This window comes from Salmo trutta, chromosome 34, assembly GCF_901001165.1.
Source record: "Salmo trutta chromosome 34, fSalTru1.1, whole genome shotgun sequence".
Classification (NCBI taxonomy): Eukaryota; Metazoa; Chordata; class Actinopteri; order Salmoniformes; family Salmonidae; genus Salmo; species Salmo trutta.
Genome location: NC_042990.1, coordinates 32,071,844 through 32,091,448, shown reverse-complemented (window position 1 = coordinate 32,091,448; position 19,605 = coordinate 32,071,844). Strand labels below are relative to the sequence as shown.

The 19,605-nt window shown below is 44.9% G+C and overlaps 1 protein-coding gene across 1 annotated transcript in view; it reads right to left on the bottom strand.

Annotated features, from left to right (window-relative positions):
* LOC115174040 (gamma-aminobutyric acid type B receptor subunit 2) overlaps window positions 1-18,732 on the bottom strand; it is a 413,659-nt gene extending 394,927 nt beyond the window's left edge. Inside the window, exon 1 of the mRNA XM_029732652.1 lies at window positions 17,635-18,732. Coding sequence (XP_029588512.1) covers window positions 17,635-17,946 — 312 coding nt within the window. The 5' untranslated portion in view covers window positions 17,947-18,732. The remainder of the gene's footprint in view (window positions 1-17,634) is intronic.
* Window positions 18,733-19,605: the final 873 nt, after the last annotated feature.

The window sequence follows — 19,605 nt, the reverse complement described above, 5'->3', positions numbered from 1 at the left end:
AACCCTAGGTACAAATCTAGGAGCAGCTTCCCCTCCCTAACCTTAATCATTAGTGGGGGAAATGCAAAACTGACCCAATATGGGCAGGTAGTCGGACAAAGTTCAATCTATAGACAAGAGGTAAATTGTGATTAATACCAACCCAAGCTACCTATCTACAAACAGTGCCTTCGGAGAGTATTCAGACCCCTTGACTTTTTCCACATTTTGTTACGTTACAGCCTTATTTTAAAATGGATTAAATGAAATTAAAATCCTCAGCAATCTACACACAATACTCCATAATGATAAAGTGGAAAAAGTTTTTCAGATTTGTTTTTGCACATTTATATAAAATTCAAAACAGAAATACCTTATTTACATAAGTATTCAGACCCTTTGCTATGAGACTTGAAATTGAGTTCAAGTGCATCCTGTTTTCATTTATCATCCTAGAAAAATTATTTAGATTGGACATGATTTGGAAAGGCACACACTTGTCTATATAAGGTCCCACAGTTGACAGTGTATGTCACAGCAAAAATCAAGCCATTGGGTCGAAGGAATTGTCCGTAGAGCTCCGAGACAGGATTGTGTCAAGGCACAGATCTGGGGAAGGGTACCAAAACATTTCTGCAGCATTGAAGGTCCCCAAGAACACAGTGGCCTCCATCATTCTTAAATGGATGAAGTTTGGAACTACCAAGACTCTTCCTAGAGCTGGCCGTAGGGCTAAACTGAGCAGTCTGGGAAGAAGGGCCTTGGTCAGGGAGGTGACCAAGAACCCGATGGCGATTTTGACAGAGCTCTAGAGTTGCTCTGTGGGGGTGGGAGAACCTTCCAGAAGGACAACCATCTCTGCAGCACTCCACCAATCAGGCCTTATGGTAGAGTGGTCAGACAGAAGCCACTCCTCAGTAAAAGGCACATGACAGCCCGCTTGGAGTTTGCCAAAAGGCACCCACAGACTCTCAGACCATGAGAAACAAGATTCTCTGTTTTGACGAAACCAAGATTGAACTCTTTGGCCTGAATGCCAAGCATTATGTCTGGAGGAAACCTGGCACCATCCCTACAGTGAAACATGGTGCTGGCAGCATCAGGCTGTGGGGATGTTTTTCAGCGTCAGGGACTGGGAGACTAGGCAAAGATGAACGTAGCAAAGTACAGAGAGATCCTTGATGAAAACCTGCTCCTGAGTGCTCAGGACCTCAGACTAGGAGAAGGTTCACCTTCCAACAGGACAAAGACTCTAAGCACACAGCCAAGACAACACAGGAGTAGCTTCGGGACAAGTCTCTGAATGTCCTTGAGAGACCCAGCCAAAGCCCGGACTTGAACCCATTCAAAAATCTCTGGAGAGAACTGAAAATAGCTGTGCAGCAATGCTCCCCATCCAACCAGACAGTGCTTGAGAGGATCTGCAGAGAAGAATGGGATAAACTCCCAAATAAAGGTGTGCCAAGCTTGTAGCATCATAACCACGAAGACTCAAGGCTGTAATCACTGCCAAAGGTGCTTCAACAAAGTACTGAGTAAAGTTTCTGAATACTTATGTAAATGTGATATTTCAGATTTTTATATTGAATGAATATGCAAACATTTCTAAAAACTTGTTTTTGTTGTGTCATTATGGGGTATTGTGTGTATATTTATGAGATCATAAAAATATACTAATACATTTTTGAATAATGCTGTAACATAGCAAAAAGTAGGAAAAAGTCACGGGGTCTGAATACTTTCAGAAGGCACTGTATCTATTATAGGCCTTGATGAAATCTGGGTTATATCTTTTCTAAATTTGTCCCTACAACTGAGAAAAAGAGATCTGTGTGGTCCCTCTACATTGAAACCAGCTTAGCAGAGTAAACATTCAATGTGTTAACTTACTGCGTAAATGGCTGGGGCAGCGATCGATGGAAGCTTTTGAAACACGATCACAAGCCAGAGCCAGGCCGACAACAGCAAGGCAAGCAGTTTGGAGAGCAGTGCAGACACCTGAGACAGACCGACCTGTCTGTCTGTCTGTCTCCCAGCTCAGTTTCCACCTCATTTTGTGGACAGTGTCTCTTGAGAGCCAGGTCTGGCTACGGCGGCCTTTCTCAATAGGAAGGATATGCTCACTGAGTCTGTACATAGCCAAAGATTTCCATAATTTTGGGTCAGTCATGCTGCCACTGTGTACTCTCTGTTTTGGGCCAAATAGCATTCTAGTTTGCTGTTTTTTTCCCCAATGTGTCAAGTAATTATCTTTTTTGTTTCCTCATGATCTGGTTGGGTCTAACTGTGTTGCTGTCCTGGGGCTCTGTGGGTTCTGTTTGTGAACAGAGCTCCAAGTCCAGCTCTGCCTTGAAGGCCCTTCTAGCCTAGTCTCTCAGATCGTTTACAGCTTTGTGAAAGTCACCTGTGGCGCTGATGTTTACATTTTTACATTTTGAGTCATTTAGCAGACGCTCTTATCCAGAGCGACTTACAGTAGTGAATACATACCTTTCATTTTCATTTCATGCATTATTTTTTTTTTGTACTGGCCCCCCGTAGGAATCAAACCCACAACCCTGGCATTGCACACACCATGCTGGCATTGCAAACACCATGCTCTACCAACTGAGCCACAGGGAAGGCGAGGTAGGCTGAGGTAGGTATAGTTGGTGTGCTTTAGGGCAATGGTGTCTAGATGGAATTTGAATTTGTGGTCCTGGCAACTGGACCTTTTTTGGAACACCATTATTTTTTGTCTTACTGAGATCTACTATCAGGGCCCATGTCTGGGCCATGTCTCCCCGCCACTTTCTCTATCTATCTCCTCTCCCCACCACTCTCTCTCCCCATCTATCTCCTCTCCCCACCACTCTCTCTCCCCACCACTCTCTCTCCCCACCACTCTCTCTCCCCACCACTCTCTCTCCCCATCTATCTCCTCTCCCCACCACTCTCTCTCCCCACCACTCTCTCTCCCCATCTATCTCCTCTCCCCATCTATCTCCTCTCCCCATCTATCTCCTCTCCCCATCTATCTCCTCTCCCCACCACTCTCTTTCCCCTTATCTATCTCCTCTCCCCACCACTCTCTCTCCCCATCTATCTCCTCTCCCCACCACTCTCTCTCCCCACCACTCTCTCTCCCCACCACTCTCTCTCCCCACCACTCTCTCTCCCCATCTATCTCCTCTCCCCACCACTCTCTTTCCCCTTATCTATCTCCTCTCCCCACCACTCTCTCTCCCCATCTATCTCCTCTCCCCATCTATCTCCTCTCCCCACCACTCTCTTTCCCCACCACTCTCTCTCCCCACCGCTCTCTCTCCCCTATCTATCTCCTCTCCCTACCACTCTCTTTCCCCACCACTCTCTCTCCCCACCACTCTCTCTCCCCCATCTATCTCCTCTCCCTACCACTCTCTTTCCCCTTATCTATCTCCTCTCCCCACCACTCTCTCTCCCCATCTATCTCCTCTCCCCACCACTCTCTCTCCCCACCACTCTCTCTCCCCATCTATCTCCTCTCCCCACCACTCTCTCTCCCCTATCTATCTCCTCTCCCCACCACTCTCTCTCCCCATCTATCTCCTCTCCCCACCACTCTCTCTCCCCTATCTATCTCCTCTCCCCACCACTCTCTCTCCCCATCTATCTCCTCTCCCCACCACTCTCTCTCCCCTATCTATCTCCTCTCCCCACCACTCTCTCTCCCCATCTATCTCCTCTCCCCACCACTCTCTTTCCCCTTATCTATCTCCTCTCCCCACCACTCCCTCTCCCCACCACTCCCTCTCCCCACCACTCTCTCTCCCCATCTATCTCCTCTCCCCACCACTCTCTCTCCCCACCACTCTCTCTCCCCCTATCTATCTCCTCTCCCCACCACTCCCTCTCCCCACCACTCTCTCTCCCCCTATCTATCTCCTCTCCCCACCACTCCCTCTCCCCACCACTCCCTCTCCCCTATCTATCTCCTCTCCCCGCCACTCCCTCTCCCCCATCTATCTCCTCTCCCCACCACTCTCTCTCCCCTATCTATCTCCTCTCCCCACCACTCTCTCTCCCCCCCAATTATAGTATCCCCTTTTCCCACCACTCTCTCTCTATCCCCTCTCCCACCTCTCTCTCCCCCATCTATCTCCTCTCCCCACCATTCTCTCTCCCCCCCCAATTATAGTATCCCCTTTTCCCACCACTCTCTCTCTTTCTCCTCTCCCCACCACTCCCTCTCCCCCATCTATCCCCTCTCACCACATCTATCTATCTATCTATCTATCTATCTATCTATATATCTATCTATCTATCAATCCCCTCCCCACTCTAAAGTGTATTCCTCAAAAGTTATCCTCCCTTTAGCCCCTGGTAGCCGTGAGCGAATCAGAAAGCAAATGTTTGTTTAATGTTAATGACAGCCAGCTGCTCGGTCCGGCACCTTTCAGAATGACTGTGGGTCTCATTTGTGGGCTAATATAAGAGACAGACACACAATGGCTTTGTCCCAAATTGCACCCTATTGCCTACATACTGCCATTAGGGTGCCATTTGGGACACAGACAATGGCTTCAGAAGATGCCACTGTACCGCATCAATACCAACAATACAATACAAGCAACAGTGTTCCAATAATAACATGCACAAATAAAGATGTGAAATTAATTTAAATCAAAAAGCCAGTGACAATATTGTATTTTCAAACATATCCCTGCTTATTGTTTTTTCCCCATTATTTAACAGCAAATTGCCAACAGCGATTCCGGTCAAGCCCAATCGCACGTTACATTCAAAACGCCTCATGAGCAACAACAAACAGAGCCTTTTCTTACAGTGTGCATCCCAAATGACACCTTATTCCCTATATAGTGCACTACTTTTGACCAGTGTCCTATGTAGGGATAGAGTGCCGTTTAAGACGAAGAAAGAATGTTTGAACTCAAATTCAGCATTTCCTTCAGTCCACACGATTAGCCTTTGACTAGGTCTACACAACAGGCCAGCCGGGGCCAGGGACGCTGATAACAGCAATATAGTCTCTCTTGCTAGATACCCGCTAACAATCTAATTTTCTCAATTACTCCCCCACAACAACAACAAAAAGAGTGGGTGAAAATGCAATCAACTCAAAACAGATACAATGTGCCCTGTGGAGAAACTGCTAGGGCAATTCTAAATACCGTAGTCACACACAACACCTGTTGTAATGTACTGGGCCCTACACATCACCTGTTGTAATGTACTGGACCCTACACATCACCTGTTATAATGTACTGGGCCCTACACATCACCTGTTATAATGTACTGGGCCCTACACATCACCTGTTATAATGTACTGGACCCTACACATCACCTGTTGTAATGTACTGGACCCTACACATCACCTGTTGTAATGTACTGGACCCTACACATTACCTGTTATAATGTACTGGACCCTACACATTACCTGTTATAATGTACTGGACCCTACACAACACCTGTTGTAATGTACTGGGCCCTACACATCACCTGTTATAATGTACTGGACCCTACACATCACCTGTTGTAATGTACTGGGCCCTACACATCACCTGTTATAATGTACTGGACCCTACACATTACCTGTTATAATGTACTGGACCCTACACAACACCTGTTGTAATGTACTGGGCCCTACACATCACCTGTTATAATGTACTGGACCCTACACAACACCTGTTATAATGTACTGGACCCTACACATCACCTGTTATAATGTACTGGACCCTACACAACACCTGTTATAATGTACTGGACCCTACACATCACCTGTTATAATGTACTGGACCCTACACAACACCTGTTATAATGTACTGGGCCCTACACATCACCTGTTATAATGTACTGGACCCTACACATCACCTGTTATAATGTACTGGACCCTACACAACACCTGTTATAATGTACAGGACCCTACACATCACCTGTTATAATGTACTGGACCCTACACATCACCTGTTGTAATGTACTGGACCCTACACATCACCTGTTGTAATGTACTGGACCCTACACATCACCTGTTGTAATGTACTGGACCCTACACAACACCTGTTATAATGTACTGGACCCTACACATCACCTGTTATAATGTACTGGACCCTACACAACACCTGTTATAATGTACTGGACCCTACACATCACCTGTTATAATGTACTGGACCCTACACATCACCTGTTATAATGTACTGGACCCTACACAACACCTGTTATAATGTACTGGATCCTACTCATCACCTGTTATAATGTACTGGACCCTACACAACACCTGTTATAATGTACTGGGCCCTACACATCACCTGTTATAATGTACTGGACCCTACACATCACCTGTTATAATGTACTGGACCCTACACAACACCTGTTATAATGTACAGGACCCTACACAACACCTGTTATAATGTACTGGACCCTACACATCACCTGTTATAATGTACTGGACCCTACACAACACCTGTTATAATGTACTGGACCCTACACATCACCTGTTATAATGTACTGGACCCTACACAACACCTGTTATAATGTACTGGGCCCTACACATCACCTGTTATAATGTACTGGACCCTACACATCATCTGTTATAATGTACTGGACCCTACACAACACCTGTTATAATGTACAGGACCCTACACATCACCTGTTATAATGTACTGGACCCTACACATCACCTGTTGTAATGTACTGGACCCTACACATCACCTGTTGTAATGTACTGGACCCTACACATCACCTGTTGTAATGTACTGGACCCTACACAACACCTGTTATAATGTACTGGACCCTACACATCACCTGTTGAAGTGATGTGAAATGGCACCTTATTCCACTTACAGTATATAGGCATTAGGGTGACATTTGGGACGCATTATCAGTAAAGGGTCTGTAATCACAAGATGCACTTTTATAAACACAAACACACAAACGTTTTAACTGCTCATCTTTTGGAAAACCACCCGGAGAAAATAGCTGTGAATTTATGGACCAAAGTGCAAAATTTTTTATTTATAAATAAATGAATATAGAAATGAATAAATAATCAAATACCACATAATCACAATGAAAAATAAATGATTTTTTTTTATACATCATGAAGTATATAATTTTATTTTTAAATGATTCAAGAATAAGTGCTGCATTATTATGAAATCTTTTTTCAATGTCACTTTTCAAAATAATGTTACGATATTCAAATGAATAATCATACATAGTATTTCCTAATAGATTTTTTCATTAGAACATTTCATAATGACAACTTATCACATTATGTATTTCTACATTTCATAGCCTTTTTCACTTCATGGCCTTTTTCACTTCATGGCAACTCTTTCCATAATCGCAATATGTCAATCAATGCAAGTGGACAAGGTCAAGTAGGTCATTGGTTCAAAGCCCTTGAACAAGATTGCAAGGCAAAAGTAGTGGCCATGTGTTTTAGATTATTGTCCTGCTGAAAGGTGAATTTGTCTTCCAGTGTCTTTTGGAAAGCAGACTGAACCAGGTTTTCCTCTAGCGTTTTGCCTGTGCCTAGTCCTTGCCAATGACAAGCATACCCATAACATGGTGCAGTCATCACCATGCTTGAAAATATGAAGAGTGGTGTACAGTGATGTATTGTGCTGGATTAGCCCCAAACATAACGCTTTGTATTCAGGACATATTTCTTTTTCTCCCAATTTCAATATTTTTTAAATTTTTTATCTTTTTAATCCCTTTTTCTCCCCAATTGGTAGTGTCTACTGTCTTGTCTCATCGCTGCAACTCCCGTACGGACTCGGGAGAGGCAAAGGTCAAGAGCCATGCGTCCTCCGAAACACAATCCAACCTAGCCGCACTGCTTCTTGACACAACGCACATCCAACCCGGAGGAAACACCGTACACCTAGCGACCTGGTCAGCGCGCACTGCGCCCGGCCTGCCACACAGGAGTCGCTAGTGCACGATGAGACAAGGATATCCCTGCCGGCCAAACTCTCCCTAACCCGGACAATTGTGCACCGCCCCATGGGCCTCCCGCTCACAGCCAGCTGTGGCAGAGCCTGGGCTCGAACCCAGAAACTCTGGTGTCTCATCTCTGCAACTCCCCAATGAGCTCGAGAGTGGTGAAGTCATGCATCCTCCGAAACATGACGCGCCAAACCGCACTCCTTAACACCTGCCTGCTTAACCTGGATGCCAGCTGCACCAATGTGTCAGAGGAAACACAGTTCAACTGACGACCGTGGTCAGCTTGCAGGCACCTGGCCCGCCACAAGGAGTCACTAGAGCACGATGAGCCAAGTAAAGCCCCTCCGGCCAAACCCTCCCCTAAACCGGACGACGCTGGGTCAATTGTGCGCCGCCCTATGGGACTCCTGGCCGGGATCAAACCCAGGTCTGTAGTGACTCGGGAGGCCCTGTTTTGGAATATTTTTTACTCTGTACATGTTTCCTTCTTTTTACTCTGTCATTTAGGTTAGTATTGTGGAGTAACTACAACGTTGTTGATCTATCCTCAGTTTTCTCCTTTGACAGCCATTAAACTCCGTAGCTGTTAAAAAATATATAATAACAAAAAAACGTAGTGGCTAAAGTCAAAGATATCGCTGAAGTCGATCTCATGTTGCCCTATTTTGGATGTAGATACTCTGTTCAACAATGGATGAAAACCACAAACCTATATCAGAGCGTTGGACCAATGACCTACTTGCCCACTTGCATTGACTGACATATCTCTTGCGATTATGGAACTAGTGGCCATGAAATGAAAAAGGCCATGAAATGAAAAAGGACATGAAATTCAGAAGGCGCCATTATGAAATGATAAATGTTCTAATGAAAAAAGCCATTGGGAAATACAATTATTATTATGAAATTAAATAGTTAAAAAACAAAAAGTGACATTATGAAAAAATATTTCCTAATAATGCAGCACATATTCTTAAATCATTTTAAAATATGATTTATTAATTATATATTAATGTATTTATATTTAGTACTTTGGTCCTCCATATGAAGTAGCCAATTAAATGACTACTAGGGTATTCTGTATGAATTATATTTTATTTGAATGAATTAATGACATTTTATTTTAGTGTCAAATTGCCAACTGGCAACCCATCCATTATGGGATTAATTGACAAATAAACAAACATGACAATAATTCACTATGGTAATTACATGATAAATCTGTATGTAACCTATTAATTGACCATTGGTTAATGTGGATTGTTTTCCCCACACAAAGACTGGTAATAGATCACTAATACACTACTTTAAAATAATAAATCAAGTAAAAGACTTGGTACAGCACCATTAATAGTCCGAATTCCTCATTGAGGAAATACAATTGAAAGCTGCTGATTCTAACATCAGTAAATGGAATTGTCCCAGAAGTTATCATACGGTATAAGAATTGAAAGGAAGCTAATTTATTCCTCTTGAATAGGTTGTCTCTTATTATTGGTTGAGATCTCCTCCAGGACCTGTATTCATAAAGCGTCTCAGGGTGGGAGTGCTGATCCTAAAATGGCCACTTTCATCGTGGTAAAAATTAATTTAAAAATGATACAAATGTAAAAAGCATGTTAAACATCCTTACTCCCAATTACGTTTCTATGTGAGGATTGCCAGAACAATTTGAGATACCCAAAATATTTTTTGGGCTGTCCTGGTATGGAATCACCCTAGTGCACTACTGTGTAGGGAATAGAGTGCCATTTGGGACATAGACAGTGCCAGCCTCAAATCACAGCGGTTTCTCCCCAGTATCTCTTCTTACTTACCTTCCTCTCTCATGACAAGAGTTGACCTCTCAGGGGTCAAGACTACAGCGGCTAATGGACGAGAGATGTTTAAATTATATATGGCATGTGGCATGTACATGTGAGACCCCTTCGGGAGCATCGGAGAGAGCTGGTTTGAATTTGCAGGTTTAAATAGTTTCAGACAAGAGAGAGTGTTAGATGTGCTGGCAAACTGTACAAAATCGAACCATCGAAGATTCTCTCTCCTGCCTAACAAATTATTCTGACATAGGATTCTTAGGATGATTTTAGAAAAGTGTGAATGTGTGACTATTACAATACAGCCACAAAATGTGAGAGAGCAAAAATAAAAACATTTCCTAGATTTCTAGATACCTTGAAGTGCCACTGCTACACGTATTATTGTTACTATTTTCATTCTCATAATTTAGAAATCTCTCAGCTTTTATTTTATTTGTTAAGAACTTTGAAATTCATTCACTATAAGAAATGTGCTGTACAAATAAAGTTTCATTTAATTTAAATTAAACCCAATATCCTGGGAAAAAAAGGAAAAAAAAGCATATATACTGTATATGTCGAACATATCAAGGCCACATTCTGTTGCACCATGGGGGCTCCTGCAAAGTGTGTAGAAATGTGACATCACACAGCATTTGTTCCTCTCAGAAGCACAGGGTCAGTCCATAGCTGTACTGTGGATTATCTTTCAAACACAAGTCATGTTACTCTACATGGTTATATGAGGCCAGTGGTATCACATGACTACAATGGCTTCTTACAAAAAATAAACACATGAATATCTGGTTTACACAAGCAGGATCAAATACTTCTTATCACCTGCCCGCTTAACCCGGAAGCCAGATACGGTAGTTTAAAAAAAACAAATATCCAAGACTGGGAGCTTCTAAAGAGCAGCAACACACACCAGCTGCCTTGTCACTCAGGCATTTCAGATGAAATATCCCCTTATTTATCTTTTACATCCCCATGAATGACAACACAAGGGGTTGAATCACTGTAAGACGGAGAGGAGTGAGATGTATAAAATCACAGGTCGCATCCCAAACGTCACCCTATTCCCTACATAACGATTGACATAATGTATTACTGTTGACCAGAACGGTAGTCTAAAGTAGTGCACTATGTAGGGAATAGGGTACCATTTGGGTCACAGCCCACATCTCCCCTTATTCCTCCTGAGGGGGGCTAATGAATGGATTTAGATTCCGTGCGTCTCCCCCATCTGTGACGTCTCACTCCTGTTTCATCCTCTCCTGATGTTAGCCCAAGCCTCTAACCCCCCCCCCCATCACCACACATTCACCCCGCAGTTCCAATCCAGAAGATATAGATTTCAAATCAATAACGATCATTCACACTGCAGGTGAAAACAATGCTGGATGGTTTTGCCGTGTAAGACGAGATGCACATATTAATCAAATTTTCCTAAAAGGTATCCTGGCTAACCTGTAAACATTGAAAGTCACTGAGCTCTTCAGTAAGGCCATTCTACTGCCAATGTTTGTCTATGGAGATTGCATGGCAGTGTGCTCGATTTTATACATCTGTCAGAAACGGGTGTGGCGGACATGGCCTAATCCACTAATTTGAATGGGTGTCCACATATACTGTATACAAAAGTATGTACATAGACTGAGTTGTGCTTACGTTACGGTGAATACATATAGATTTATGTACATGGATACTCAGTTATGCATGGTGAATACATATAGATTTATGTACATGGATACTCAGTTATGCACGGTGAACACATAGAGACAGACAACAGCAGATAGCAGCTCTACCTGCCTCTGTCCCTACAGTGAGTTTTTACCCAGGGGTCTGATGATGGTCCCTGTGACAATGAGCTAGCAGCATTACCATGGTGTCTGACTCTACAGCTCCATGTCTGAACCACAGTACATCTCTTGTGTTCCAAATGGCACCCTATTCTCTACATAGGGCTCTGGTCAAAAGTACTGCACTATGTGCCCTGGTCAAACGTAGTGCACTAAATAGGGAATAGGTTGCCATTTGGAACACAAGAGATGTACTGTGGTTCAGACATGAAGCCTCTGTGTTCCTACTAGAAGATGGCTGCTCAGCACAGAGCAGTGCTACCGGCTGCTGAGCAACTCAGACCAGAAAACCCTCAATCCACTGACTACATCTTCATTCTCTCGGCTAACACTTTGCACCACAGGCCAGACAACACCTCTTAGCTGTACTCAGAGGTGTTAGGGGAGTTTGGACATGATCACCAGCCCCAGCAGCATCCAACCCCATTCCCAGCAGCATCCAGCCCTATTCCCAGCATCATCCAGCCCTATCCCCAGCAGCATCCAGCCCTAACCCCAGCATCATCCAGCCCCATTCCCAGCAGCATCCAACCCTATCCCCAGCAGCATCCAGCCCTCCCCAGCAGCATCCAGCCCTATCCCCAGCAGCATCCAGCCCTATCCCCAGCAGCATCCAGCCCTATCCCCAGCAGCATCCATCCCTATCCCCAGCAGCATCCAGCCCTATTCCATAAGCATCCAGCCCTATTCCCAGCATCATCCAGCCCTATTCCCAGCATCATCCAGCCCCATCCCCAGCATCATCCAGCCCTATTCCCAGCAGCATCCAGCCCTATCCCCAGCAGCATCATCCATCCCTACTCCCAGCAGCATCTAGCCCTATTCCCAGCAGCATCCAGCCCTGTTCCCAGCATCATCCAGCCCTATTCCCAGGATCATCCAGCCCTATTCCCAGCAGCATCCAGCCCTGTTCCCAGCATCATCCAGCCCTATTCCCAGCAGCATCCAGCCCTAATCCCCAGCAGCATCCAGCCCTATTCCCAGCAGCATCCAGCCCTATTCTCAGCAGCATCCAGCCCTATTCCCAGCAGCATCATCCAGCCCTATCCCCAGCAGCATCCAGCCCTATCCCCAGCAGCATCCAGCCCTATTCCCAGCAGCATCCAGCCCAGCCCCAGCAGCATCCAGCCCTATCCCCAGCAGCATCCAGCCCTATTCCCAGCAGCATCCAGCCCTATTCCCAGCAGCATCCAGCCCTATTCCCAGCATCATCCAGCCCTATGCCCAGCAGTATCATCCAGCCCTATCCCCAGCAGCATCCAGCCCTATTCCCAGCAGCATTCAGCCCTATCCCCAGCAGCATCCAGCCCTATTCCCAGCAGCATCCAACCCCATCCCCAGCAGCATCCAGCCCATCCCCAGCAGCATCCAGCCCTATTCCAGCAGCATCCAGCCCTATTCCCAGCATCATCCAGCCCTATTCCCAGCAGCATCCAGCCCTAACCCCAGCAGCATCCAGCCCTAACCCCAGCAGCATCCAGCCCTATTCCCAGCAGCATCCAGCCCTATCCCCAGCATCATCCAGCCCTATTTCCAGCAGCATCCAGCCCTAACCCCAGCATCATCCAGCCCTATTCCCAGCAGCATCTAGCCCTATTCCCAGCAGCATCCAGCCCTATTCCCAGCAGCATCCAGCCCTATCCCCAGCATCATCCAGCCCTATATCCAGCATCATCCAGCCCTATTCCCAGCAGCATCCAGCCCTTAATCCAGCATCATCCAGCCCTATTCCCAGCAGCATTCAGCCCTATCCCCAGCAGCATCTAGCCCTATTCCCAGCAGCATCCAGCCCTATCCCAGCAGCATCCAGCCCTATCCCCAGCATCATCCAGCCCTATTCCCAGCAGCATTCAGCCCTATCCCCAGCATCATCCAGCCCTATTCCCAGCATCATCCAGCCCTATCCCCAGCAGCATCCAGCCCTATTCCCAGCAGCATCCAGCCCCAGCAGCATCCAGCCCCAGCTTCATTCAGCCTTATTCCCAGCAGCATCCAGCCCTATTCCCAGCAGCATCCAGCCCTAATCCAAGCAGCATCCAGCCCTATTCCCAGCAGCATCCAGCCCTATGCCCAGCAGCATCCAGCCTTATTCCCAGCAGCATCCAGCCCTAATCCCAGCATCATCCAGCCCTATTTCCAGCAGCATCCAGCCCCAGCAGCACACCACACCATACCATACAGTCATACTGCGTGCATAAAACACAGAGACAGAGAGACAGAGAGAAAGTGCGTGAGAGAGTGAGTTTATGCACGCCCATGCATGGAGAAGATGACATAATCAGGAACCCGTAATGTATAGTATTCCATAACACACCCTTCCCTTCGCCACTCAACAAAGTGGTTAGTGTAAACAGACCAGAACCATGACTGAATCTAGCATCTCAAAGCTGTCAAGGCCAGCGGAGTCATCTTCTTGGAAGAATTATAACCATTAAACTGTGTCCACCGTCCTAACAGGTGTCCATCTATGATGAATAGAATTAAGAAAAGACAGTAATAAAATCAGAGATACACGCATGCATTCAATTACACTAGATACAATGTTTATTCAGTCTCATGCTGATGCTCACTTGTTCTTCTATTCTCCATGTGTTTTATTCTAAGAAATCTATAATTACTATGTAGACAGACCATGGATAGTAAATTGCACTTTTGAACAGTCTGTTGAATATCATGCGGTGGCAGGATTTGTGAGAAAGAAAAGGCTTCCAACTGCTTGTAAATGGTTGTCCTTGGCAAGAATCTTCATCCTGACAGCTGTTGATAACACCAATACACATGCTTCCCTTGTCTTGTTTGTTGTACTTTTTCACTCATAGGAAATAAGTCATTAACCTGTTAAATCACTCCTCCATGACAATATTGATTACTTATTATTTAGAATTTAGAATTTGAACTCAATGGGCACTTTGGCCATTATAGGAGTAAACTCATCAATCAGCCATCCATTCATCCATTCATTCATTCATTATTTCATTCATTCATCCATCCATCCATCCATCCATCCATCCATCCATCCATTCATTCATTCATCCATCCACCCATCCATTCATTCATCCATTCATTCATCCATTCATTCATTCATCCCTCCATTCATTCATCCATCCATCCATTCATTCATTCATTCATTCATCCCCAGAATGAATGTCCAACTGACCGATCAACTGACCTCTTGTTTACAGCTCATATTTCAACCAGGGGAAATATGCCAGTAGTATATTTAATCCTATGGGCAGAGGTGGATTCCAGGACTTGCATGCTGTATGCCATTCGTGACCACTCATCACTGTCCTGCTGCTGTCCGACAGATTATACTGTTGTTTGAACTTTTTGTTCCCAGCGGCACGGAAACACCTGTGCCTTTATGCATTTGAAATGGCAGTGCGCTTCATATGGAACAGGGTGTAATTTGGGAGTCAGCACACAACCTATTTTTAGTGTTCTGTGACAGCCTTCCTCCACACTTCAACCTGACTAGAGTGTTTATCACCGACATGGGTCTTATAAATCAGTAAATAAATAGTACAATAAATACCTAAATGCTGGCAGCTGTAGAATACAGTTAAATCAGTTAAAACAGGTAATGAGGTTTATTCAACACTTAAATTAACTCCTGGGTAATTTTAACTGCATCATTCATAACGGAATCAGTCACATCGATCGTTTTGCAAACGTGTTTCCTCAATGAAGATACCTGAGACCATTCACTGCAAACCTCATCAATTAAATCAGCTTGAGTGAGCACCGCAGTTTTGGACTCTGACCTTCAACCTGCTTCTACGTTGACAAGGTAACGTGATGTTTATATAATATCCTCGATATCACCTCTCTCGCCTCCTCAACCAGTCACTGCTATGCCATGCCCATGCACCCAACCTGGTCTCAGAAGAAATTTGTATTATTCTGTACGGAAATCCGAGACACTCCATTTAGTATGATATGTTACTTTTCGTATGGTATGTATTAATTTGTGGATGTCCATCATCGATTTTGTAGATATGTTAGAAATTATAATTTGTATGATATTAATGATGTGAGAAATGGTGGTGGAAATCCCATTGAAACAGCTGAATACATTAGAGATGCTGAAGGGCTTTTTTCGGTTGCTTGTACAGTACATTTTTATTTAGAACTTTCTTGGAAGTATATAGTGGCCGTAACGGGAGTAAATGAAGATAGTTGCTCAGCGAAACTCCATATCTGATGATCAACGAACGTATTTTGACGTTATAATGCTTGCAGAGCTGGTGAATGGGAGTTTGAATAGGAGCTTTATGGGCGTTAGAGAGGTCTCTACGGCACAGATACTCTTTCAAGCTGTTTAATGATAACCTACCTTGTTCAGTTATTATAGCCATAATATTTATTTCAAATTGAACCATCAGCTAAATCAATCTTGACAGGCTCCTGTACACATTGGTGTAAAGTACTTAAGTAAAAATACTACTTAAGTCATATTTTGGGGTATCTGTACTTTACTTTTGACAACTTTTACTTTTACTTAACTACATTCCTAAAGAAAATTATGTACTTTTTACTCCATACATTTCCCTCACACCCAAAAGTACTCGTTACATTCTGAATGCTTAACAAGGCAGGAAAATTGTCTAATTCACTGGATCAAGAGAACATCCCTGGTCATCCCTACTGCCTCTGATGTAGTGGACTCACTAAACTCATGCTTAATTTGTAAATGAGTGTTGGAGCATGCCCCTGGCTATGCGTACATTAAAAAAAAACAGGAAATGGTGCATTCAAGTATCAAAAGTAAGAGTATAAATCATTTCAAATGCCTTATATTAAGCAAACCAAAGTATATTTAAAACCAAATACTTTTACTCAAGTATAATTTTACTGGGAGACTTTCACTTGAGTCATTTTCTATGAAGGTATCTATACTTTTACTCAAGTATGACAATTGGGTACTTTTCCACCACTGCCTGTACTGAGCTGACAAGGTAAAAATCTGTCGTTCTGCCCCTGATCAATTAAGGCATCTCCCCGCACCTCTCTGATTCAGAGGGGTTGGGTTAAATGTGGAAGACACATTTCATTTGAAGGCATTCAGTTGAACAACTGACTAGGTATCCCCCTTTCCCTAATTGTGACGACAATTACAATCCTGCATCACTGCTATAATGACTGGTTACCGCTAGTTACCACAGCCACAAAGTCAAACATTGGCTATAGCCTAATGTAAAAATGAATGAAAACGAAAAATAGCTTTTTAGTCTTATTTTAAGGTTAGGGTTAGGCATAAGGTTAGCAGTGTGGTTACGGTTAGGGTTAATATTAGGGTTAGGTTTAAACTCACATTGGTCCACCGAGTGCCACAGCGGTCTAAGGCACGGCATCTCAGTGCTGGAGGCGGCACAACAGATCCTGGTTCAATTCCAGGTTGTATCACAACCGGCCGTGATTGGGAGTGCGGTGCGGTGCACAATTGGCCCAGCGTCATCCCGTTTAGGTTTGGCCGGGATAGGCCATCATTGTAAATAAGAAATTGCTCTTAATTGACTTGCCTAATTAAATAAAGGTTAAATAAAAAAAGCAGAGATTATGAAATATTGTTATTTGATCACGAGCTTGTTGCACGTGCGCGGCACCTACTCCAACCACCGCAAATTAAGCAGAATTGATGACGACAAAATGTGTCAACATTTAAAGACAACAAAATGTGATGACAACATCCGATAGTGTATGGTCCTGTGTTAATCGAACAGTACCCTAACGTTTCAGGCGTAAAATAAGGCAACAGCAGACAATCTCCAGGCATTATACAAAAATAAAAACAAGTTGTGGAACAATGCGCAGATGTAGGCCTACCAACCATTTCCAAATGGAAGCGCTGCCTGCGAGCGCTGCCTGCCGGGCAGTGTAGGCTACACCCCCTTAAACACGCACACACACACACGCACACACACACACACACACAGACATACACGCGCGCTAACAACCAAAGCGGTCTGAAACGTTTTATCTGCCCCTGAAGCCCAAAGCGAAAGCACATGTAGCCTATGCTACCAAGGACATGGGGCAGAGTGGGTGAATGACTTTACCTCGGTGTCGTAGATTTTGGTGATGAGTGAAAACTTGTAATTCTGTGACTCTCGTATGTGCTGGATGGCCAGTTGGACAGCGGGCTCGATGCCCTGACTAATGCTGCTCATCAGCGCCGACTCGTTCATCGGCATGAGCACCATGATGGGCAACTTCTCATCATCCCCCGAGAACCAGCTGTTGTCCTGACCGTGCCTCGTATAGTCATTGCAGACCTTGGCTAGCGCAGGTTGAAACGCCAAGATGGACAGGAGCAGGCATCCCGACAGAGGCGTCATCTCCCATCCGCAGTGCCTTCGCGACGGGGCCATGCTACTGTGGCGTGCAGGACGACCAAATAAGATCCCACCCAGCTCTCACTGCTCAAGCATCGCAAATTCGGGGTCGTCCGAGCCGAGAGGAGAATATATTAAAATGGTCCAAACAGTAAAACAGTAACCGTAGCCTAGGTAGGGAGTTCAACAGCAGCGAGCAACCTCAACCCGAGGGTAGCCTATCACAGCGAATTTAAAACAGATTTATTCTCGATGACAGGTTTTCTGTAGGATTATTCCAAGGTTCCAGTTTTGGTGTTGCACCATATATGGAAGAAACGGAGACGCGTTCTGTTGCAGGTGTTATTGGCGCTGACGGTTCTCTCCTCCTGGTCTCCGTGATGCACAAGGTTTCCGCGTTAAAATCTCTCCAACTCAAACACTATCCTCTCAACCTGGTGAAGCAGCGCGACAATGGCACAAGAACATCACAATTCACAGTCCGTAGGATGCTCAAAAAGCCCAAATAAGACAACTTCAAGATGACAGAGGTCGACCAGAGTCATCCACTCTCGTTGACAGTTGGATACAAATTCACCTCCCGAGTATTTTCACCAGCCAAGAGACAGCAGGGTAGCCTAATAGAACATCCGTGCCAGCGCACAACAATATATAACCTATTAAGGTCGAAGAGAATACGGAACTTGTTCTGGAGAGCCTAAATAGAGAATATTCAAAGTAATTTTGCAGCGGGTCCAGAGTGCGCGAGACCAGATAGCGTCGGCGTTCTAACAGCCCGCGCGACTGTCAGTGTGTGTGCTGCTGCGGACGATGCTGCTGCTGCGGCTGCCTTATTGCCTCTGAAAAGGCTTCACTTATTTAGCACTGTCTGCTGCTACTCAGAGCGCGCACGAGTGGGAGCAGCAAAAGAAATGCGGAAAAAGGAAGACAGAGAGAGAGAGAGGGAGGGTGGGGGACTCAGAGGAGGGATGGATGGATGGAGCAAGCTCTTGTGTAAGCATCAGCCGCCTGACAGGCAAAGTTGATTTAATGGGCTTTCTGTTTAGCAGAGAGACAGGGTTTCAAACATGCAAGAGGGGTTGTCAAGTGTAGCCTGATACAATACATGACCAAAAGTATGTGGACACCTGGTCGTTGAACATCTCATTCCAAAATCACGAGCGTTGATTTGAAGTTGGTCCCCCCTTTGCTGCAACTGCAGCCTCCACTGTTCTTGGAAAGCTTTCCACTAGATGTTGGAACATTGCTGCAGGGCCTTGTATCATTTCAGCCACAAGAGCATTAGTGAGGTTTGGCACTGATGTTGGGTGATTAGGCCTGGCTCGCAGTCGGTGTTGCAATTCATCCCAAAGGTGTTCAATTGGGTTGAGGTCAGGCCGCTGTGCAGGCCAGTCAAGTTCTTCCACACCAATCTCAACAAACCATTTCTGTATGGACCTCGCTTCGTGCACAGCGGCATTGTCATGCTGAAACAGGAAAGGGCCTTCCCCAAAGGACAGAATCGTCTAGAATGTCGTTGTGTGCTATATTGTTAATATTTCCCTTCACTGGAACTAAGGGGCCTAGCCCGAACTATGAAAAACAGCCCCAGACCATTATTCCTCCTCCACCAAAACCAAACTTTACAGTTGGCAGTATGCATTGGGGCTGGTAGCGTTCTCCTGCCATCATCCAAACCCAGATTAGTCCGTAGGA